The sequence below is a fragment of the Sorex fumeus genome, unplaced genomic scaffold (assembly GCF_029834395.1).
Source record: "Sorex fumeus unplaced genomic scaffold, SorFum_2.1 ptg000024l, whole genome shotgun sequence".
Classification (NCBI taxonomy): Eukaryota; Metazoa; Chordata; class Mammalia; order Eulipotyphla; family Soricidae; genus Sorex; species Sorex fumeus.
The window spans coordinates 52176429-52199207 of NW_026606081.1; the positions used below are offsets into that span (position 1 = coordinate 52176429).

Here is a 22779-nt window from a genome sequence, read left to right on the forward strand (position 1 = left end):
GAAAAACAGAAGTCAGAGAAACAAGTCAAACCACAGCAGAACAAGCTGCCGCTGACACAGAGTGTGAGAAGCAATAGAACAACTGTCCCATTTGTCCAAACAGACCCAGAGCAGAGGCTGCCCTCGGGTGCAGGAGGTTGGTCTGAGCTGGGAAGCTACGAGACCAGAGCTAGGGCTGCACAGGCAGGGCTGCTGCTCCCAGGACCCAAAAACGGACTGGTCGCTCTGCAGAGAGGTCACTCGGTCCAGCGGGATATGGGCACTCAACTCCATGACTTCCCTGGGTGGTTTTCGGGAGAAGGAGGGCTCTGGTGCCAGGTTCTGAGCATATGGAAAGGGCAGAACAAACGCATCCCAGGGCCCTGACATCAGCCCCTGAGTTCAGCAACACAGTACTCTGACACAGATAGACAGCACACACACACACACACACACACACACACACACACACACACACACACACAGGTGGTTACAGCACCGTCCCTCCCACGGTCAGGAGGCCGAGCGGCCTTTCCATGCTGGGTGTCTCCTTGACCCCGGAGGCCCGTTCAACTGACTCATCAGCTGGTTTTTCTGCTTCTAGGGGTTGAAGAGCCGCATCTGTGAGTCCGAGACTGACTCAGGCTGAATCAGAGACCGGCTCAGAGAGAAATGACGCACCCTTGGAGCCTGGGGCACAGAGAGGACGGGAGAAAACCCTAATGTCTGAAACCGGCCAAGGGTCGGGACCCTTCCACCCAGCCCCTCTCCCACCTTCTCAAACAAGTTCCTTAAAACGCCCAGGCCAGGTCCTAGAGACTGTGCAGGGGTTAGTTAAGGTGCTTATCTTGCACGTAGCCAGCCCAAGTTCAAAGCCAGCTTTGTTTGGTTTCCCCAGGACTGCTGGGTGTGGACCCCCAACCCAGACAATGAATTCCTTTTATTTTATTTTATTTTATTTATTTTTGCTTTCTGGATCACACCTGGCAATGCACAGGGGTTACTCCTGGCTCTGCACTCAGGAATTATTCCTGAAGGTGCTCAGGGGATCATATGGGATGCAGGGGACTGAACCCAGGTCGGCCATATACAAAGCAAATGCCCTACCCACTGTGATATCGCTCCAGCCCCAAGTTCCTTTTTATTTTAGCAATAAAATTGATAATGCATCTTGTCATCCCACAGCCTCCACCATGGACATGGCCCGGTTTTGTGGCCTCGTGAGCAATCCCTGGGTAGAGGCAAGTCATGAGCTGAGCTTCACGGGTATTCCGGCTGAGAAGTCTAGGGCTCCCGGGGCAGGGGACTAAGGCCCAGCCCTGCCGAAGCCCCAGCAGCCACTGCCACGGTCACCTCCACTGCCACACGACTGACGCTGCGGGGACCCACGCGGACCCCACACCAGGTCCATAGACCCCAAAGGGGTGGCGGGGAGGCACAGCCACCTCCTAATGATAAAAGCCCAGGAAGCTGGAACATAGCAGGGGGTGTTCCAGCAGCAGTTGACAGCTCAGCACACCCACGGAGGTGACTTTCATTGTTGCATTGTCAGATGCAACAACTTTTGCAAATTTTCTTCTATTATGTTTTGGTAATTCCACTTACCACTTTATTGTTACAAGCAACATAAAATGAATGAATTAGAGGAATGGGTGGGGAGCTAGGGACAGTGGTGGTGGTGGGACTGAATGCCCAGAACAGCTGCATTATGAACAACTTTGTAAACTCTGGTATCTAAATAGAGTTGGGGACTCTTAGGGGAGAGTATGAATATAGTCCCCCATCCCCACGTAAATTGTGCAGCCCAGTGGCCATTGGGCCAGTCGCAGGGGTCAGCACGTCCAGATGAACCTTGCCCTGAGAAAACCACCTTCCTGATCATGGTCGCTCCCCTGCTGGGTAAGCAGGATTTTTTTTTTTTATGAAAACACATACACACATTTTGTATACACAGAGTTTGTGTGTACAAATTCTATCTTGTCAAGAACAATCATTAGATTTTTTTAAATAATGAATTCTTTTATTATGTATTTTTCCCCTTTATTTCTTTTGCAGATTTTATTTATTTTTTTATTTGCGCTGGAGCAATAGCACAGCGGTAGGGAGTTTGCCTTGCAAGCCACCGGCCTGGCTGAGCCGGGTTCGATTCCTCCACCTCTCTCGGAGAGCCCGGCAAGCTACTGAGAGTATTTCGCCCGCACAGCAAAGCCTGGCAAGTTACCCATGATGTATTTGATATGCCAAACACAGTAACAACAAGTCTCACAATGGAGACGACATGACTGGGGCTGCTCTAGCAAATCGATGAACAACGGGAGGACAGACAGATTTTATTTATTTATTTATTTGTTTAATTTTCGCGATTACATTTCAGTCAGACAATGATTCAGTACCCATCCCTCCTCCAGTGCCCATTCTCTACCACCAATGTTCCCAGTATCCCTCCTGCCACCCCATCCCTTCCCAGCACCCCTGCGCCCCCACCCCCCGCCTCTGTGGCAGAAACCTTCCCTCTTACTCTCTCTCTCTCCTTTTGGGTGTTATGGTTTACAATACAGGTTCTAAGTGGCCGTGTGTTCAGTCCATAATCTACTTTCAGCACAAATCTCCCAACCCGAGCGAGCCCTCCAACCATCATTTACTTGGTGGTCCCTTCTCTACCCCAGCTGCCTTTCCCCCCAGCATGTGAGGCGGGCTTCCAAGCCATGTGCAATCCTCTTGGCCGTTATCTCTATTATCCTTGGGTGTTAGTCTTCATTCTGTTACTTTATACGCCACAAATGAGTGTAGTCCTTCTATGTCTGTCCCTCTCTTCTTGACTCAAAATAATGAACTCTTGCCCGCTTCAATCAGCTTAATCAGTGGCTGAATAAATAGCAGTACTCCTACATTAAAAATTAAAATGATCGGGGCTGAAGCAATAGCACAGTGGGCAGGGCATTTGCCTTGCACGCGGCCGACCCGGGTTCGATTCCCAGCATCCCATATGGTCCCCTGAGCACTGCCAGGGGTAATTCCTGAGCACAGAGCCAGGAGTAACCCATGTGCATTACTGGGTGTGACCCAAAAAGCAAAAAATAATTAATTAATTAATTAATTAATTAAAATGATGATGATGATGATGATGAACTCTCCGGCTCTTACTTTTCCTCCAAAGTTTAAGGCAATGGCTAGGTGCTAATGAAGCCGTCGCGGGCTGACTGCTCCCTCTGGGTCTGGGTCGGAAGAAGCAGCCCAGATGGGCTCTATTTCCTGCTGCCATCCCCATTCCGCTCACCATCCCCCCTCCCCCGCCCCAGAAAGATCTGGTGTGGAGAGCTGGGAGGGACCTGCACGCCTTTCTCCTCCTCCTCCTCCTCCTCTTCCTCCTTCTCCTCCTCCTCCTCCTCCTCCTCCTCCTCCTCCTCCTCCTCCTCCTCCTCCTCCTCTTCCCTCCCTCCCTCTCTCCATCCCCTCATACCTGGAGCTTCTCCCAACCAGTGGGCTCCTTCACCCTAGACCCAGGACTGAAGAAAGTGTCAGATGAGGGTCTCATTGCAGGGGCTCAACATCACATAACTCCAAGAGAACCCCACCCCAGCCCTGCTCTTGGGTCAACCTGGCCGGCTGTGACCCCTTCTGTGGGGCCAGACCCTCTGCAGGGGCCCAGGCCAGACAGTGGGGAGCGGCAACACCCAAGGGTGCTGTCAGGAAGTTCCCGAACTAGAACTAAAAGGATGCGCGTGCACCAACCTGCCACCCCCCCACCCCGTCCCCGTGGGCACAGATCCTGACTTCACTCCAGGGTCAGCACATGTAGGAGAGGTGGATGCGTTGGTCAGCAGCTGGGCCTGGGGAAAGGCCGGCCCAGGGGGGCCCAGTGGATACCAGGTACTTTTCAGGGCTCCTGGACTGGAAGAAAAGCCGCCTTGCCCAGGTCCTGTCCGAGCCCACCTGGACGCTCTTCAAGGCAGCCGAGCGGGGCACTTCTCCGACCGGCCAGAAGTCGGCGCCACCACTGGGCGGGTTGGTCACAGCCCGGAAATGCGAACGGACCCGGGACCGGGATCCCCACGCGGGCGGGGAAAGGGGCGGGCCGAGCCGCCAGGCCGAGGCAGAGGATGCAGGCGGCGGTGCTGGGCGTCTGGGCCCTGCTGCTGGTGGCCGAGCAGAGCACGCGTGAGTGGACAGCCCCTCCACACCACCCGCAGCCGTCTGACTCAGGGACGCGAGCCCCCAGACGCACGGTCTCCCCGGGCGCCCCCAGAATGCGCGATCTCTCCCATATTCCCCAGAATGCTCCCCCCCCCCCAGCCCTGCATATGCACCTGGATCTCATGCCCCCCCCCCCCCCCCCCCCCCGCGCACCTGGATCTCATGCCCCTCCCCCCCGCACTGACCTCCAGAGGTCAAATAGTCCGGTGCTGCTCTCCCCCACCTGCCCCGGCCTCTGTGCAGGTCTCCTGGGAACCGGGTGGACTGTGACTCCATCCCCAGCTTTCCCGCCGGCAGACACAAGATGGCAACACTTTTTAGCGCCTTTTGCGTTTGAATCTGTAACCCTTTCCGCGCCGGCTGGATTTCAGGGATCTGATCCCAGAGGCTCCCTGTGCAGATGCGACTCCCCACCCCCTGACCCCAGGGCTTCCAGCAGGCACGGGGACCCAGACAGGCTCAGATCTGTCCCTGGAGGGCAGATCCAGACCCCACCACCACCACCTGCCCGACCAGCGCCCAGCCCTAGGCTACCCTGAGCCTTAGTGAGCACCAAGCGCTGGGCAGTGTCCTGGCATTTTAACCCTCAGGTGGCCGCAGACTGGGACAGGCGGAAGGGGGCACTCACTTCAGCACTGCCCCTGGACCCCGAGGGACAAGCCCCATCCCCACGTGCTCGCAGGGCCAGGTGCCATGGCAGCTGCCCGTCCTGCCTCTCCAGCCCCTCTCTAGCCCCGTCAGGCCTGTGGGGGCCCTGGGCACAGCCCCACAGTCACCCCGCCCTCTGCTCCCCAGGACTCTGCAGCCCTATCTACTACTTCACCACCGGCCACTGTCTGTGGGGGTGGCTGGGCCTGGGCCTGCAGCTGCCCGGCCTGCTGGTCCAGGGCCTGAGCTACCTGTGGTTCCGGGAGGACCGAGATGGACGCAGAGGCTGCGGGCTGCTGCTGCTGCACCTGCTTCAGCTGGGCGTGTGGAAGCGGTGAGGACGGGTCCAGCCCCATGACCCTCACACACTCACACATGCCCCGACATGGACTGCACATGTGCACACACACCCCAACACAGATCGCACACACACACACACACACACACACACACATACTGTGACATGGACCACACACGTGCACACATGCCTGACACAGGCCACACATGTACACACACGCCCTGACACGGACCACACACATGCCCTGACATGAACCACACACATGCACACATGTCCCGACATGGATTGCACACATGCACATACACCTCACCCTGGAGTCCCCCCCCTCCTGCCCCACCACAGCCCGTAGGCCTGAGTCCCCACAGCCCCCGCACTGTGGCTGCTCTGGGGACTACAATGGCTGCAGCCGGGTGCCATGGTTTCGGGTACAGTTGGGACTCCGGGAGAGCCACCTGCCACATGGCCCTGCATGAGGCCCTGGAGCCCAGTCGGCCCCTGAACACGCGTCCCTTTTCAGGCACTGGAATGCGGCATGGACACTTCTGTGCAAGGGACACAGTGGCCCGGGCCAGCTGCCACCGCTAGAGGGTGCCACCCTGGGGACCCTGCGCCTGCTCGAGGCCCTGCTGCAGTCTACGCCGCACCTGCTGCTGCAGACCTACATCCTCCTCGCACCGGACCCCGGGGCCATCATGCCAGGTGAGGGGAGACCGGGCGCCACCCCCCCAGATGGGCCTGGACAGAAGCCCCCCGGGAAGGGACCTGCCTTGCAGCAACATCAGCTTTTTCCAGGGGAAGCGGGATCCTTACCTGACCCCCAGAGCCACGTGGGAGCTGAACCACATGGAAACAGCCCTGGGGAGCACGGCCCCAGCATGGGGGAGGTGTCTCAGCCCCTCTCCCTCATCTCTGTGGGTTCTACTCCTCCTTTTCCTCTCGTGGCTCCATCCTGCTCCTGAGTGCTCGCAGGTGACCTTCCAGCCCAAACTTGAACCATCTTTATCAAAGGTCTCCCCAAAGCTTCCTCTGCAGACCCGAGTGGGGTTCATTTGGGCCACGAGCTGTCTCTGAGCCCTGCCTCCAGCTAGGGGGTGGGGGGTCAGGGCTGTGGTTGCTTTTATCCAGGGACTTGGGAGAAAGGGCCAGGAATTGGGGGGAGCCAGCATCATGGTACCCCAGCTGCCCTCTCTCCACTCGTACAGACACATGTATATGCATGTGTGTTTGCTGCAGTTTCCCAGCTGCCTCTCTGACCCGTATAAACATGTGTGTGCATGTTTGCTGCAGTTTCCACTGCCCTCTCTACCCATGCAGACACATGTGTGGTGTGCATGTGTGTTTGCTGCGATTCCCCAGCCAACCCTCTCCGCCGCGGGCAGACGTGTGTGTGTGTGTGTGCGTGTGCATGTGCGTGTGCGTGTGTGTGTGTGTGTGTGTGTGTGTGTGTGTGTGTGTGTGTGTGCACGGTTCCCAGCTGCCCTCTCTCTGCCCCGTGTAGACATAAGCATGCGTGTGGCTGCAAATCGTGCACTGGGGCACTTGCTTGGGGCACCCTGTGATCGCTCCCACGTGCCCAACTCTGTGCTGGCCCCTTCCTTGCAGGGGTGAGTGCCCTGTGTGCCTGGCTGTCGCTGTCCTGGACACTGGCCTGCTACACACAGTGCCTGGGTGCCATGAGGCGGGGCGGACCCCCGGCACCATGGGTGGCTCTGCTGTGCCAGCTGCTCTGGAGGATGGGCATGCTGGCCGCCCGTGTCCTCAGCCTGGTTCTCTTCTGCAGAACTCACCGCCTCTGGGTGCTGGTTGTCACAGGTGAGCCTCGCCCGGTCCAGCCCCTCTCCTATGTGACCGAAATGCGCAGGGCAGGACAAGATGCCCTCACACAGCTGCTGCTCGCTGAAGGGGCCGGCTGGGGTGTGTGTGTGGGGGGGGGGGGGTGTGGACTCAGGGACTTAGACCCTCTGGCTGAGCCTGAGGCAGCAGGACCCTAGCAGGAAGGAAGGACCTGATGTGCTGGGCCGGGAGAACTGGCCACACACTGCTCAGGGCCCTTCGGGTCTGTTGTGCTGGCCAGGACACAGAAGGAGGGTCCGGCCCAAAGTTGGTTCCCCTCGAGCCCCAGCTCCACACCTGAGAGGCTTCTAGAAGCCTATCAGGGGGCAGAGACTGCAGGCGCCTCTGGGGGGCGGGGGGGGGGGGCCTGGCCCTCACTTCCTCTGGGACTCCCCTGACCCAAAGCCCCTCAGGTAGGCCTCATGGGCGTGAACAGAGGATCCGGGGCCACAGCTCTCCCCAGGGCAAGGGCTAAGGCCCAAGGACCAGAAGAGCCCTGCTGGTCAGGTGGGCTTGTGTGTCCAGCTTATTTAAGACTTCAGGGCTTGAGACGCTCCCCTGTGCACAGATGACCCAGCTCCATCCCTGCCACTGTAAGTTCCCTGGCCTAAGGCAGCTGGGCAGCCAGGTGTGGCCCAGCCCCCTCACCCCTGGGAAAACTCCACCCAGTAGGGTGGGACCCAGCTAGGTACCTCCTACCCCTGCTCTCACCGTGAGGCCAGGAAGCACACAGCGTTGGGAGGGGGCTGCTCTCTGTGACTGGACCAGGCGGAAGCTGCTCAGGGCTATGCCCTCCACAGCTGGACCCTCACTGGCTGCTCCCTCCCAGGTGCACACTGGCTGGCCATGACCTTCTGGCTGGTGACGCAGCAGAGCGACGTGGTGGACAGCACCTGCCACTGGAGGCTCTTCAACCTGCTCGTGGGCGCTGTGGGCATCTTCTGCTACCTGAACTTTTGGGGCGGCCCCTCTGGGCGCCGCGTGGCTGCCTTCTACACGGCAAGTCCTACCGCCTGGCAGGGGCTGCATGGGGGGGCAGGGGAATTCGGTGAGTGTGTGTGTGTGTGTGTGGTGAGTGTGTGTGTGAGGGGGTGAGTGTCTGTGTGTGAGGGTGTGTATGTGAGGGGGTGTGTATGGGGGGTGAGTGTGTGAAGGTGTGTGTATGTGAGGGTTTGTGTGTGTGAGGCGGTGAGTGTGTGTGTGTGAGGGTGTGTGTGTGAGGGGGTGAGTGTGTGAGGGGATGAATGTGTGTGAGGGTTTGTGTGTGTGTGAGGGGGTGAGTATGAGTGTTTGTGTGAGGGGGTGAATGTGTGTGAGGGGGTTCGTGTGTGTGTGAGGGTATGTTTGTGAAGGGGTAGGTATGAGAGTTTGTGTGAGGGGATGAGTGTGTATCTGTGTGAGTGGTGCTGTGTGTATAGGAGGCTGAAATGTGTGTGTCAGTGTGTGCGGCCTGTGAGTGCGAGGGTGTGAGCATGAGTGCTCAGGGGTGAGGAGCGCCTGGCTTAGGCCCCAGGGACTGGGGTGTGGAGGACCAGGGTTCCCCGTGGACTGGGGGAAGGGGGTTCCTGGGCACTGGCTGGGCCACAGTTGAGCCCTAAAAGGGGTTGAGGGGAGGGTGACCCTTCTGTCTCCTCCTCACAGGTGATGTCACTGGAGAACGTGGCCCTGCTCCTGCTGGCCACCAACCTCCCTCAGTGGCCGCCATCGGGCAGCTTGTGGCCAGCTGCCAGCGCCTTGCTGGGGACCCTCATCGGTAAGAGGCAGGTCCAAACTCGCGTCCAGGTGGGCATCTGGGCTCCAAGGCACAGGGGGCTACCCCCACCCAGGGTCAGGGGCTTCCTGGCGGCCAGGCACCTCCTGAGCCCGAGGACAGAGCTGTCCGACCCCGACCAGCGCTTGGCGAGACCCTAGGAGACCGTTCCCACCCCCACCAGTCCCCTGCCCCATCCAAGGGCAGCAGGAAGAGGGTTCAGGGTCGTGGGCAGGTCTCAGGGCTCTGCTGCCCCACTACCAACCCCTCCCCCGATCCTGTCCCTGAGGAGAAGAGGGCGCGGGGACTCAGGTCCTGGTGCTCACAGGAGTGGGCACAGGACTCTGCCAAGCAGATGAGACACAGACCAGGCCCTACACTGTGGGGTCTGTCCAGTGGGGACTCCCCTCCGATCCCGCTGGCCACCCTGGGCTCAGCTGCTCTTAATCCCTGGTCGTGATATGAGCCAGTCAGCCCACTGGTCTGGGCCTGCTTCTTCTTTCCCAAGTCAAATGCTTCCTCTGAGGTCATGGAAAATTCTCCTCATTACAGAGAGATCTCTGCGTCGGTCATAGCATTTGAAAAAGCACAAAGAGAAGGCTGTAGCGATAGGACAGTGGGCAGGGCACATGCACCAGACCCGGTCTCCATCCCCAGCACCCCACAGGGTCTCTCCAAGCCCGCCAGGAGTGAACAGAACCAGGAGTCAGCCCTGAGCACAGAGCCAGGAGTGAGTCCTGAGCACAGAGCCAGGAGTGAGCCCTGAGCACAGAGCCAGGAGTGAGCCCTGAGCACAGAGCCAAGAGTGAGCCCCTGAGCACAGAGCCAAGAGTGAGCCCCTGAGCACAGAGCCAGGAGTCAGTCCCGAGGACTGCTGGTGTGGCCCAGAAGTCAAAATAAACCTAGAGAGAAAAGCATAAAGGGCAGAATGACCCCACCGTAATGGGGTCCAGAGAGGATTCACAGAGACTCAGTAGGGCCTGGACATGGGCAGAAGTTGCAGCTGCACCCCCTCCCCCAACTTCCCAAGCTCTCGGGGGTAGGAGGGTGGCCCGGCATCCAGGTTCTCAGCTCGGGGTGAGCAGGCCGGAGGGGGCTCTCCGTCAGAGCTGCTGGGTCTCCTTGTCCCAGAGCCTTTTTGAGCCCATGTGACCCGTATCCCCCACAGTGCGGTGTGAGGGCTCAGGGTGCAGCTGTAGGCCCCAGGGATAGGCCCAGGTGCCACACCACCCTAGAGCACCCCCTGTGTGGCCCTGCCATTCCCCACACTGTGGTCGAGGCCGGGACCCTCGTGAGACAATGGCCAGGCCCGACACCATGACCCCTCTCTCGCTCCCTGCCAAGCCAAGCACTTCCTGCCCCACCCCCACCCCATGCGTGCGGCTTCTCATGAGGCCCAGCACTTCCACAGGAAGCTAGAGCGGCCGACCGAGGCCACGGCCGCCACGGCAGCGCTGAGCAGACCAGTAAACAACGCTGCTTATGCGCAGAGGAAATGTTGTCGCGCATGGAAGCTCCTGGCAGCTTCCCGAGGGCCCGGTGACCCTGCGTCGTGGGCCCGTGGTGACACTAGCGTGCGTTCCCCCTTCCTCTGCTAGCTGGCCATGGGCTTGTGCCCGAGGGACACTGATCCAGTCATTCCAAAGCCAAGTTAACATGTCTACCAAACAGACACACACGCATGACACCACACATGCATGCAGACATACATGTGATCGTGCAGATACATGTTTACACAAACACTTCGGGGGCTCTGGGACTGATGGATTCAGCTTTGCTGTGGTGTGTCCAGGTAGGAGTCTCTGTGGACTTGGGCTCTGCTGCCTCGTCCACGGCTCCTGGGGGAGTGGGTGGCTCGGGCAGCCCCCAGCACACACGTACACACGCTGTCCACCATGGCCGTGCACAGCCCCGCGAGGGTGACTACTGTCTCTCGTTCTTTCCTTCCAGGCGGTGTGGCTCTGGTCCTCTACTACAGCCGGCTGCACCCGGAGTCCACGGCCATCCGGTCACGCTTCCTCAGGCCCCTCTGTGGCCGGGCGGGGGATGACAGCGCAGATGGGGGTCCTCCTGGGGGCGACCCGGGTGCCGACCTCAAGGACAGCCATGAGCCAGCAAGTGTGCAGAAGCCGCTGCCAGCCTCAGACTGCCCCCACGGCTGGGCTGGGAGCTGGGTTACCGGGGTACCCCACGTCCCCCAACACCACTGGTTGCTGTTGAAGCTGGCGCTGAAGACAGGAAACCCGGCCCGGCTCAGGGCGGTGCTCGGAGGCCATCATGCTGGCGGCTGCTGTCCTGCCACGTGGGACAAAAGCCGACTCTCCCCCCAGAAGAGGACACCCCTGTCTCCCCAGAAAGCACCCCCATCCTCACCCCCAGAGGTGGTGGCAGAGAGAGCAGCGGGCAGCCCACCGGAAGCCTCAAGTTATGTCTCCTTTGTCAGCGATGATGATCAGTACAAAGACTCCACCTCGAGGCTTGAAGACAGTCCCTGTGGGGGCAGGGGGCCCCCCCGGAGCCCCACGCTCTACTTCAGTGCCACAACTGACGGGACCACGGCTGGAGGGACCATGGCTGGAGGGACCATGGCTGGAGAGACCACGGCTATTGGGGACACGGCTGGCGGGACCACGGCTGATGGGGCCACGACTGTCGGGACCATGGCTGATGGGACCACGGCTGGTGGGACCATGGCTGATGGGGCTGCGGCTGGTGGGACCACAGCTGATGGGGCTGCGGCTGGTGGGACCACAGCTGATGGGGCCGCGGCTGGCGGGACCACAGCTACAGGAACCACGGCTGGTGGAACCATGACTGGTGGAACCATAATTGGCAGGGCCACAGCTGATGGGACCGTGGTTGACAGGACAAAGGCTCATGGGGCCACGACTGATGGGACCACGCCATCACCCCGAGCTGGACATCTGATGACACAGACCCCCCACTTCAGGAGGAGGCTGGGGGATAGTGACCAGGCCCAGCCGGCCCCCCGCTCCTTTCCCATGGCCATGGCAAACATCAGCCCCATCCGTGGCCCAGGAAGGAGCTTCTGCCACGGCAGCTGCAGAGTTCACTCAGAGCAAGGGGCACAGCCCGGAGAGCCAGCGGGGCACCTGAGCCCCCCGAGGGCGCGGTCTGGGGTGAGCCTGAGGCCAGCCGACCAGCCGTGCCTCACGTCTACCCCCAAGCCTGAGTGCCCCCCCGGGGTGCGTGGCCAGACGGAGCAGCAGAAGGCCACAGCAGGCGCTGTGTGACCCACCCAGGGGCACCGGCCGTTCTCCGCAGCCCCCAAGCCCATACCCCGCCACGGTGCAGAAAGGACCCGTCAGTGGGCTCAGCCCAGCCCACAGCACTGTGTCCAGCACCAGTGCCCCTCACCACCGTAGTTCTGGCTCTTTCTCAGAGAAAGTTTTTGGGTCAGACTGTGGCCCTGTGTGTGACACCCAGATGGAGCCCACAAACAAGATCAAGAGAATGACACAAGGCTCTTTTGTGGGGCAGGAGGGAGTTGGGCCACACCCAGCATGGCTGGGGTGGGGAGGAAGTTGGGCCACACCTAGCATGGCTGGGGAGGAGTTGGGCCACACCCAGCATGGCTGGGGCTGGAGTTTGAGAGGTGCTGAGGATGGAACCAGGATGGGCAAGTGCAAGGCCATTGCCGTCCCTGCATCCTGTCTCTCTAACCAGAGAGAACTGTGTTCTGAGTACCCCGAGCTATCCCTGTGTTGGGTGTGGACATCTCCCTCGCTGCACGTCCCCCGGGGCATCTTAGCAGCACCTCGATGATGCTCAGTTCTCCCCCCGCACTGGGGGCAGCACCTGCTTCCAGCCCCTGCCCACTGCCCCCTCCCCATAGACAGAGGGACTGTCTGGAACCAGGCTGCCATCCAGGAGAGCACCTGTTCCTCCCCTCAGCGTTCCCCTCTCCCTCCCCTGGGTGTCCCCCTGTCCTAACGCCCAGTCAGGGAGCCCACAGGGACCGAGAGTCCAGCCCCCAAGGAAGTTGGATGTGGAAGGGTTGTCTTCCCTGATGCCCGAGGTTGGGGACACCTCATGCTGAGTTCTTGGAGTACTAGGAAAGACCTCTGTCCACTTCCGGCCACTGCTTCTGCTAAAGGCAGCAGTGACCTTCATCCCCAAGTCAGTCTGGGAAGTAGTCACAACTCCCAGTTATCCCGGACAGAGAATTTTCTGGGGTACAAGACTGGTCAGCTGAGACCCAGAGTACCGGGGCCATGGGGACAGCTCGTCACCCCAACACCAGCCTCTCGCCTTGTCTGCTGTCCAGAGCCAGAGTCTGGGAGGACACTGTAAGAGGATAGTGGACCCTGTTTAAAGTCCTGGAGCCCAGGAATCTCCTGATGTGAGTCCCCATCCCAAACCCCACCCCTCTGGGGCCCTGACGACCCACACAGTAGGAAACCCCTCTGGGCCCAGACACCAGGACTGTCCCGGGGGCAGCCTCAGCTGTGAAAAGGTACCCGGAAATCCCAGGCTGACCATGGGGCTGAGTGTCTGGCTCTCAGGGGCTGCCCACAACCAGCTCCCCCGGCTGAGTTGATTGGGCCAAGCTGGGCGGGCAGAGGCGATGCTGTCGCTCCTTCCCTGTGTGCTGTAGACCTGCTTAGCCGGATCTGCACATGTGGATTGGAAGTCAGTACGCTTCCTGCTACCCCTTTTGGAGGAGATGCATCTTTGTAGCTGAAGAGACAGTGCAGTGGGGAGGGTGTAGACCCTGTAGACCCCGGCATCCCATGGGGTCCCCTCCGTCCTCAGGAGTGAGCCCTGAGCACAGAGCAGGAGTCAGCCCTGAGCGCCACCAGGTATGGCCCAAAAGCAAGTAGAGAAGATGCATTTGCTGAGAGAGACGAGCCCTTCTTCCCCTTCACTCTGGGCGACACTCAGACCCAGGGCTCCTGTTTGGTCCTGACAGTGTTGGGTGGGGAAAAGGCAGGGCTGGGCTTGAACTCGGAGCTTCCTCACACTGCACTTGGCTCAGGCCCTCAGAACTGCCTCCCGGCCCTTTGCTCTTCCCGAGTTCCCCGGAAGAAAGTCTGGGGAGAATCCGGAGGCCCCACCCTCGGTGCAGAGGGCAGCCCTGTCCACTGTTGTGGCCGAGTTTCAGATCCCCAGTTGTGGAGAGACCAGGTTCACACACGATAATGCAAAAGCAACGGAACCTTCTTCTAGCTCGAGCTAGGGCCCAAGTCTCATCCAACACAGTGGAGTCTTGACAAGGACCCTGACTCCAAATCACAAGTGGTTTATATAGGATTCAAAGTTAAGCAAGCACTTTGGCAACAGTGGTCAGGCAGCAGGTAAACAATAGTTTCCAATAACAGCTTATGGTTACATTCTCTATGGTTTCTGGCACATTGTGACTGATTGAGCCCACTTGCTGGGCCCAGGAACTTTCCAGGTAGGGCCAGGCTGGCTAGCTACGCATTGTTTGATTTTTGGGAAACTGAACCTCAGGCCTACCTGATTTTTCTCATTTCTGCTGCCTGTCATGGCATCAGTTTCGCCCTTACACCACTTCTTGGGGTCCCTGTGGGGGCTCTAGGGAGGGGGAGTCTGCTGCCTGAGACTGGAAAACTGGCCCCCACCACCAACACTCCCCTATCCTCACGGAATTCGAAGTTATTTGTCCACAAGCACATGACGGGAACTGCCCCTGAGCTGTCCATTTATTTGAGTCCCTTTCGGGTCCACAGCTGCAGCCCTGAGCCCCTCCCTACCCCGGAGCCCATGGGAAGGCGGCAGGCCAGGCCCTGCTCTGTGTCCTGGGACGGATCGGAAAGACGGACTTAGGGGGACTTGGCGTCACTCCACACAACTGACCACTCTGAGCGCCGTCCTGCTGGGCCTGACTTGGGCTTAGATGAAGCAGCTGACCGTGGTCTCCAGCTTGACTCGTGACTGCCGTATAGGGCCGGTTCATTCTCTGCGGAGAGAGGCATCTCAGAGCACAGGGCTTGGATGGCCTTTTGTTTGTGTTTGTTTTTATCCTGGAATAAGTCAAGTTTATGCTGTGGCTGTGCTCAGGGCTTATTCCCAACTCTGTGCTCACAGATCCAGACGTGGGGGTCAAACCCGGGCTGACTGAGCAAGACCAGCGCCCTCCCCCCACCCCCACCCCCACCTGTGCTATCTCTCTCTCTCTCTCTCTCTCTCTCTCTCTCTCTCTCTCTGGGGCCTGCATTCTTAACAGACAGAGGGAGAAGGGTGGCTCTTTGGCACCTGGAGGTGGCCTCCCTCCACACCCTCCTTGACAGGGGGCCCGGGGCAGTATCCATCATCCCAACCCGGGGCAGCGCCCAGGTACCAGTCTCAGGAGCTGCGCCGGCAAGCTACGCACTGACCGGCAGTGGAGCTGTGCCCCCAGCAGGTGGCGCTCCACCCCTCCTGCGTGCAGGGCCTCTTGCAGTGGTCAGGCTTGCACACGGGGCGCCCAGAGGCCTCCGTAGACGACCTGGCAGAGTGCTTCTACACATCCCAGCCCCTTGCTCATGTGCTCACTGGTCAGCTGGGATTTGTTGGGGTTCAAACCTCCCACAGAAGGAAGAGGAGGGACTTCTCATGACTCAGTTTAAAGCCATTGAAGCCCATAGAGGCAGGCAGGAGGTGGGGTAGGGGTGACAGGAGGGAACCTGGGGACACTGGTGCTGGGAAACGCACACGGGAGGGAGGGACGGGTGTTGGAACTCTATGACTGAAACCCAAACCATGAACAGCTTTTGGAAGGGTTTATCTCACAGGGATTCAAAAAAAGGGGGGGGGGGGGCTTTTGTTTTTAAAAAAAATACAAGATCGATAGCACAGCGGGTAGGGCGTTCACCTTACAAGCGGCCAACATGGCCGACCCGAGTTCGATTCCTCCGCCCCTCTCGGAGAGCCCGGCAAGCTACCGAGAGTATTCGATATGCCAGACACAGTAACAACAAAAGTCTCCAATGGAGACGTTACTGGGCCCGCTCGAGCAAATCGACGATCAACGGGAGGGCCTTTACCTTTTACAAGATATGTGATGCACTCACAAAGTTCAGAAACCAAAAAATTCAATAAATAAATACATAAATCTATTAAATCAATAGCACAGTTGGGAGGGCACTTGCTTTGTAAGCAGCCAACCCAGGTTTGATCCCCGGCATCCCATAGGGTCTCCCGAGCACCGCCAGGAGTGATTCCTGAGTGCAGAGCCAGGAGGAGTCCCTGAGCAACGCAGTGTGTGACCCCCAAAAAAGTCATTGACATCTCCAGCAGATGGCAAGCGCCTCATCCCCACAGCAAAGGTGGTGCCCACGGGCTGGACTTTACATCAGCGTCCTGCGATTCCAGCCTGCAGCGCAGACAGCTGGAAGCTCCGGTCTCCCTCCTTGGTCAGTGCTCCGGGTGGGGGGTGCCGGCATGCACAGTTTCAGGACCATGTCTCTCACTAGGGAGAGGCAGGACAGCAGGGAAGGCACCTGCCAGCCCCAAGCCAGGGGTGACATCCAAGCACAGAGACAGGAATAGCTTCTGAACACCATCTGGTGTGGCCCCAGCATCCCCAGGCCCCCAAAACAAGCAATCAAAAAGCTTGGGGCTCCCAGAGGCTCCCCCACCCCGAGGGTCATCTCCCCAGGTCAGGCAGGCTAGAGCTGAGCCCTTGGGGCTGACCCCCAGAGCCTTCCTGCTGGCCACTCTGTCTCCGTAGAACGAGGGTGCATCTGGGTGTAGAGGACGCATCTCAGAGCCACGTGGAGACAGGCAGCCTCCGGCCACATGGATGGCTCAGATATTTCCCAGGTGGTGGCCCAAGAGGGCCAGGTTGGGAGCCCCAGGCGGGAGCTTGCCATGCCCAAAGTAAAAGCACATTGGCAGTTCCTCAGACCCAGCTCCTGTGGCACAGAGCAGAGGCCACGCCCCGTGGCAGGGACACATCTCTGAGAATAGTGGACCCTCTGTGAGTTCTGGGCTCTGTGAGGTCAGCCTTCGCTCTGGCAAATGCAGTTCCACCACCGGTCTTTCTGGGTCAGAGGGACAGGGAGGAACAGGCCAGCCAGCTGGGGATTTCTTAGGAGCAAACACTTCTTAGCTTTCTTTAGGGGGAAAAAAAGTCACTTTTTTTTTGTCCTTGGTTGGGTGCGTTCCCGACGTGCCTCTTCTTGTTTTCCTTCCAACTTGGGGACACAGAAATGATCCACAGCGCCCTCATCACTGCAGGCACTGTCCACCCGACCGTGATATATTTACTGAGAAATTTTTAATAAATAAACCACAGCCGTGAACCCAAGTGCCCCCTCTCTGGCGGCCAGTTCTCATGGGGGAGAGTCGTGGAGTTTTTATGGCGCGATCCTCTGTTCTCATGAGAATTTTATTAGGAATCAGGGGGTGGGGATGCAGTGTTCAGGAAACGCAAGGGGTTCCCTGGGACGGCTCACACTGTGGCATCTCGGCTAATCCGCTTCCCCATCACTCTCGGGCCTGGCTCTGTAAATCTCGGCCCTTCACGGGGTTCTCAGCCCAGCCCAGCCAGCCAACGCCCTGCCTGAACTCTTCCTTCAAGACCAACCACCTGACCAGCACGAACACTGCTAAGTGTCCGCAGGGACAGTGTCGCGTCCATGGGCCCTAGAAGTCCAGAGAACTGACACTTCCGGGCCGTGGCCACGTTGCCCACTTGCCGTTCCGACTGTTTCTCAGACTCCTTTTTCATGACCTCCCCCGCTAAACTGACCCCGAAAACAACTTGTCCTTTACCATCCAGTCACCCAATTGGAAAATGGCCCTGGCCCAGAATAGCTGTTTGTGCCGGAGGAAGTCTCCTCGGCAAGTCTCGTTAGCTGTCTACAGTGTGCAGGGAGGGAGCCCGTGGTCTGAGGTGTCTCCCCTTCGTCCACTGACCCCCTTTGCCGACTCAAACCCGGGCGAATTCTTGAAGTGTCTCCACAGGGCTCCCTGGCTCAGCCCCGTCACACTCCAGGGTCTTGGCTCAGAGCAATCCAGAGTAAGACAGCATGCCTACTTCTCACTTCCAGCCCCGTGCCAGTGGATCTCTGGACACACGCAACATGATCGAGCCTCCAAAATGCAAACTACTCACCCCTCCCAGCGCCAGGATGGTCTCTGTGGCCTGTGCCGGCCGAGGCAGGTGGCCCAGGGGCCTGGGAAGAGAAGAGTGTGGGGGTTGCTGGCCCGCCGTGGGCCTGCCAACTTCCTGCCCATCCCACCCGCCCCAGGTGCCTCTCTGGGCTCCAGGACTCCTAGGTGAGGTTCTGGGACTCAGAGAGCAAACTGAGAGCCGGACTGAGCATCTGCTGGACTGGGGCAGGTAGTTGTGTCCGGCCACTTGCTCCTGGTCAGTCATGCTCCTGCTCCCTCGCCAGACACGGCTCCACAGCGTTTGTGTGGAGACCTCTGGGCTGGCCAGGTGTTGCAGGCCTGCACATGGGGACAAGCTGTGATGGGTCCCCTTCCTCCCCCTCCTCAGGGGCCCGGGCACGGCTGGGCAGGTCTCCAGAAGCCTCCTGAACTGCCGACCCACAGGAAGGCCCCCAACAGGACTTTCAGGAGGCCATGCCAGGCAGGAGCCAGGGCGTCACTGCCCCTCCCAGACATGCCCACCTGCAGGGATAGCAACTCCCTAGGGTGAGCCCAGAGCGAGGCCCCCACGCTGATGGAGCTCAGGAGTCGGACCTGGGCTGAGGCAGGGCAGCCCAGTGTCAGACCTGGGGGCAGGCGAGCTTAGGGGAGTATCCAGGGCACCACGGGCCAGGAGATGGGTTTGGGGACCCGTGTGGGCTCACAGGAAAATCAAGAGGGTGCCCGATTGCTGCCTGTGCCCCCCAGCCGCCCCTGCAGCCCAGCGGGGAGCCCGTCCCCCCACACACAGCCTGCCCAGGCCGGCTCTAACGGGCCTCCGCAGGGGGATGAGGCTCCCCCCTGCAGGGCCCCTTGCTGCCCTTGGCGGAACCACTGCCCAGACTCTCTGGGGAAGAGGCCGAGGCTGCGCCGTGGGTGCTGTGGTCGGGGCACTCTCCTGGGCGTTTCTGAGCCAGTTTGTGCTCACTGGGTATTGTCCTTGGCGCAGTACCAAGTGCAGCTGGCCAGGAGGTGGAGGAGACTAATTTGTTAACATTTCTCAGAAGAAAAGAGGCCAGAGGGGGGCAGGAGGGAGTCTCTAGAGGCAAAGTCTCAGCCCAGTGAGAGGTCCCAGGCCCGCTTTTGCCACCCTGCCAAGTCACCCTGTAATTGAGGCCTCCTCCTGCAGGAAGTCCCCCTGACTTCAACCCCTAGCAGCATTCTGCCCTGTCAGACAAGTCCTACAAGGTTCAGGTGGGATCAGAGTGCCCCTGAGTTGCTGGGCTGAAAGTTCTGGAAATCCAGGGTATTTTGTGAGCGTGTGCACATGTGTATGTGTGTGTGTGTGTATGTGTGCATGCCTGAGCTGACTGTGCACGTGCATTAATGTGTGTGCATGTATGTGTGTACATGTGTGTGCACACGTGCATGTGTGTGCACATGCTATCTGTGCGTGTGTTGATGTGCATGTGTGCATGTGTGTGCGTGTGTGCATGTGTGTGCGTGTGTGCACGTGCATGTGTGTGTGCATGTGTGTGCATGTGTGTGTGTGTGCACGTGTGTGTGTGCATGTGTGTTCAGGGCAGTCTCAGGGTGACAGAGATTTCCCCTTTGCTCACACCCCACCTGCACAGAACTCCCTGTAACTGGCCTGTGTTGGACCTGCACACCAAGTCCCTGACCCAGAGTCCGCCATGGACGGAGGATCCCCGCACATGGGTCTGGCAGAATGGAAAGGGGAAGGGTCACAGTCATACACGGTCACTGCCTGAAGACCCTCAGCCATGCTGTGCACCCAGCACGCCCACCCTGAAGCGCCACTGACAACTGTCCCCACAGTGTGGCCTTGTCTGAGCTGGACACACAGGGCAGCTGCGTCTCCTTTGTCTGCCGGCTGTGGCCTGGCCACTGGGCACTCCACTCCCCGTGACCACCCTGCGTCCACCCAGGACCCACTCGCTCCCTTCTCTGGTGGCTGAGGGCAAAGCTGTGTGCATGACCCGGCTGGTCTTGGGAGAGAGAGAGGGGGCTGCACTAGGTTAGAGCGGGGTGTGGACCATCGATACAAGAGCTCGGATCACCCCCAAGTCCTGCCCACACGCACTCACACGTGCACAAACACAGGCACCCGCCCCCCACACACACACACGTGCAGACGTGTGGGTCCACAGATCTGGGCCGGGACAGTGGGAGAAACCGACCACCCAGGGATGCAGAGTAGAGGGAGCAGAGAAGGGCCAGGGTGCCTGAGGAGTGGGTGTGGTCAGCAGGGCTGTGAGGACCCTGGGGGCCACAAGATGCAGGAATGTCTGGAAGGAAGAGGCAAAGTCAGCGTCCATGAGGAGAGGCAAAGTGGCCCTGCCTTTCTCTGGTAGGACATGCATAGAGGGGACAGACAGTGGTGTGGGGGCAAAGGGGCAGTTGCCTGAGTGAGAACTCCTGGGAGGGCGGCTGGCCTGAGAGGTCCATCTCCCACCCGTCCCTCTCTGCCTGTCTCTCTCCCGTCCATCCATCTCCCATCTGTTCATCTCCCATCCATCCATCTCCCCATCCTTCCACTTCCCCATCCTGCCCCCCATCTGTCCCATTTCCCTGGTTGACCCTCTGCCTGTAGCCAGCACGGTGGCCCTTTGCCCACTGCGGGAAGCGGAAGCCAAGTGCGGGTCACTTCCCGAGAGAGAGCGGGGTCAGCTGAGCCCGGCCAGCAGGAACCCCTTCCTCCTGCCCGCCTGCAGCGGCGTGGAAAAGTACTCGCAGGGCCCAAGGCCCGGCCCGACTCCCTGCATCTGTGGCGGGGACTTTCCCTGGGGGACCACATACCTGGGAGTCTGACAGACAGACAGACGAACAGAGAGGTGGGCAGCCTGCCGTCTCTGGCCAAGACTGTCCTATACCCGTGTCCACATGTCCATGCGTCCACACGTGCACACATCCACACTCTCATGTCCCACAATCATGCATCTGCACCCGACGCTGACCGACGGCTTGCTCGAGTGTCCTTAAATATGACGGTGACCAGCAGGGGGTTGAAGGGTCAGGGGCGTCCAGGGCCTGACCCGTGGGGCAAGGACGGGCAGTGCTGCCTCTTGGGGCTCCCAGGAGGTGCTCTCGGTGACCTGCTGCAGCAAAGGTTTCCCCTCCCTGCTCCCTCGCACCTGGACTCAGCCAGTGGGCGCCCCCGGTCAGCCCTGCCCAGAGTTGAGACTTCTCTGCCTTCCCATGCTCGGGTACAGTTTGTGGGGTGAACCTACTGACACCCATTCCTCAGAGGGGGCACAGCATCCATTGGATGAAACTTCCCGGGTCTCCACACCAAGCTGGTGGCTGCCCCGTCCCCGGGCTGGGCCACAGTTGAAAGAAAGGCTGCAGGTGCTGCACTCATCCCCATACTTGGGAGGGGCCGCGGGTATCTTCCCCGCCCAGGCCTCCTGGGGGGAGGAAGCCCCACCCAGGCAGGCATCGGAGGGTCCATGGTTTCTGTGTGGAAAGCTGCCACCTTGTCACGGCCCCACGCTGGCCCACGGCCAGTGGCAGCCCCGCTCCCGCCCTGCGTCATAGATGGAAAACGGGCCCCATCTTCGGAGGGACCCGTGAGCCAAGGCCACAAGGCCAGGGCGTCCACCCTGTCCCAGGGGGCTGCACTGAGTGACATCCCCCCAGCTGTAAATTTCCCTTCGGTCCTTGCTACTTACATGTGGAAAGAAGTTTTCTTTTATTCACAAAAAACCAAGCTGGTGAAAAAATGAAAAAGTCTTTTTTTAGCTGAAAGATAATAAGGGTCTGCTGACAGAAAAGAGTTCCGGCTAGGCTGTGGCCCGTGTCCCTTCTGGGGCCATGTCACAGCGCTAGACTGTTCACGCACATGCCTCGTGCATATGAGCCACCGTCCTTGCAGACGCACCTTCTTCCCTGCACACTGGGAACTGGTTTGCTTGCATCAGCCATGCGGCTCTACCCGCCCTGTGCATCCAAGGACTGGCTCCAACGCCTCCAGAACCACCCGGTCTGGTGCGGGCCCACAGGTCAGAGGCACAGTCAGGGGGTGGCAAACCCCATCGTTCGATTTTTTCCTTTTTGGGCAATGCTCAAGGGTTACTCCTGGCTCTGCACTCGGAAATTACTCCTGGCGGTGCTCGGGGGACCAGGGATGCTGGGGATTGAAGCCGGATCAGCCAAGTACAAGACAAACGCCCTACCCACTGTCCAGCCTGACCTTGTTCAATTTTAAGCTAAAAGAATTTCTACCCAGCTTGTGCCCAAAGGCCCCATTTATACCTGCAAGCAGTGCTCAAAGTGCTTTGGGGCAGGACACGGCCCACTGTTCTTGGTTGCAGTGCTCAGGGCTGACTCCTGGCTCTATGCCTAGGGATCACTCCCAGCTCTGTGCTCAGGGATCACTCCTGGCTCTATGCTTAGGGATCACTCCCCATGAACTCGGTGGGGGGGCATCCGGGCTCCCGGGGATTGAACCTGGGCTGGCTGTGTGCAAGGCAAGTGCCCTCCCCGTTGTGCTGTTTCTCCCACCCCCACATGAGCTTTCGAAAGAGGCAGTCGGGGCCTGGAGTGCAGAGATGGGTTATTCTGGGGGAGCCCCGAGGCAAAATGCTAAGTGACCCCCCAAACCCACACATCTTTCATGATGGCCTTGGAGTCCTGCAAATGTTCCCCTCTCCCCGCCCCAGTAATTACCAGCTCAGGCTCCCCGGAGAGCCAGGCCGAGCCTGGCTAGACCGCAGAGCGCCAAGGAGACTTTTAGGCCTTTGCTCTAATGGCTGAAGGGCTGGGCCACACCCGTGGCTGCCGGCCCGGCTGTCTGGAGACACAGGCCAGAGGGCACAGCCCCACGCGCCCTGGCTGCTTTGTTAACTGCTGTCCTGGGCACACTGCACCCTCAGCGTCCTCCACTTTTCTCCGACCTTTCAGGTACTTTGTCCCCCCGAAACTCCATCTCCTCTCAAAGTCCCCTCGCAGGTCCACCCAGCTGAGGTGACTCACGCTATCCGTCCTGGGGCCG

At 59.5% G+C, this 22779-nt stretch overlaps 1 protein-coding gene and 1 pseudogene across 1 annotated transcript; one reads left to right on the forward strand and one right to left on the reverse strand.

Moving 5' to 3' along the window:
- Positions 1-1734: 1734 nt before the first annotated feature.
- On the reverse strand, positions 1735-1886 carry LOC130023840 (uncharacterized; annotated as a pseudogene).
- Positions 1887-4073: 2187 nt separating this feature from the next.
- XKR5 (XK related 5) lies at positions 4074-22755 on the forward strand. Its single transcript, XM_056113907.1, has 9 exons — positions 4074-4137; positions 4969-5155; positions 5637-5818; positions 6722-6931; positions 7782-7951; positions 8594-8705; positions 10653-11384; positions 20380-20530; positions 22689-22755. The coding sequence occupies exons 1-9, from the start codon at positions 4080-4082 to the stop codon at positions 22753-22755; spliced, it is 1869 nt and encodes a 622-aa protein (XP_055969882.1). The 5' UTR covers positions 4074-4079.
- The last annotated feature ends 24 nt before the right edge of the window (positions 22756-22779 follow it).

What these genes read in the sequence shown, in the direction of transcription:
- XKR5 (XM_056113907.1), top strand. Translation starts at nt 4,080, where the DNA reads ATGCAGGCGGCGGTGCTGGGCGTCTGGGCCCTGCTGCTGGTGGCCGAG. An exon ending in CAGCTGGGCGTGTGGAAGCG is followed by an intron (nt 5,156 to 5,636) that starts GTGAGGACGGGT and finishes GTCCCTTTTCAG; the next exon opens with GCACTGGAATGCGGCATGGA. An exon ending in GCGTGGCTGCCTTCTACACG is followed by an intron (nt 7,952 to 8,593) that starts GCAAGTCCTACC and finishes TCCTCCTCACAG; the next exon opens with GTGATGTCACTGGAGAACGT.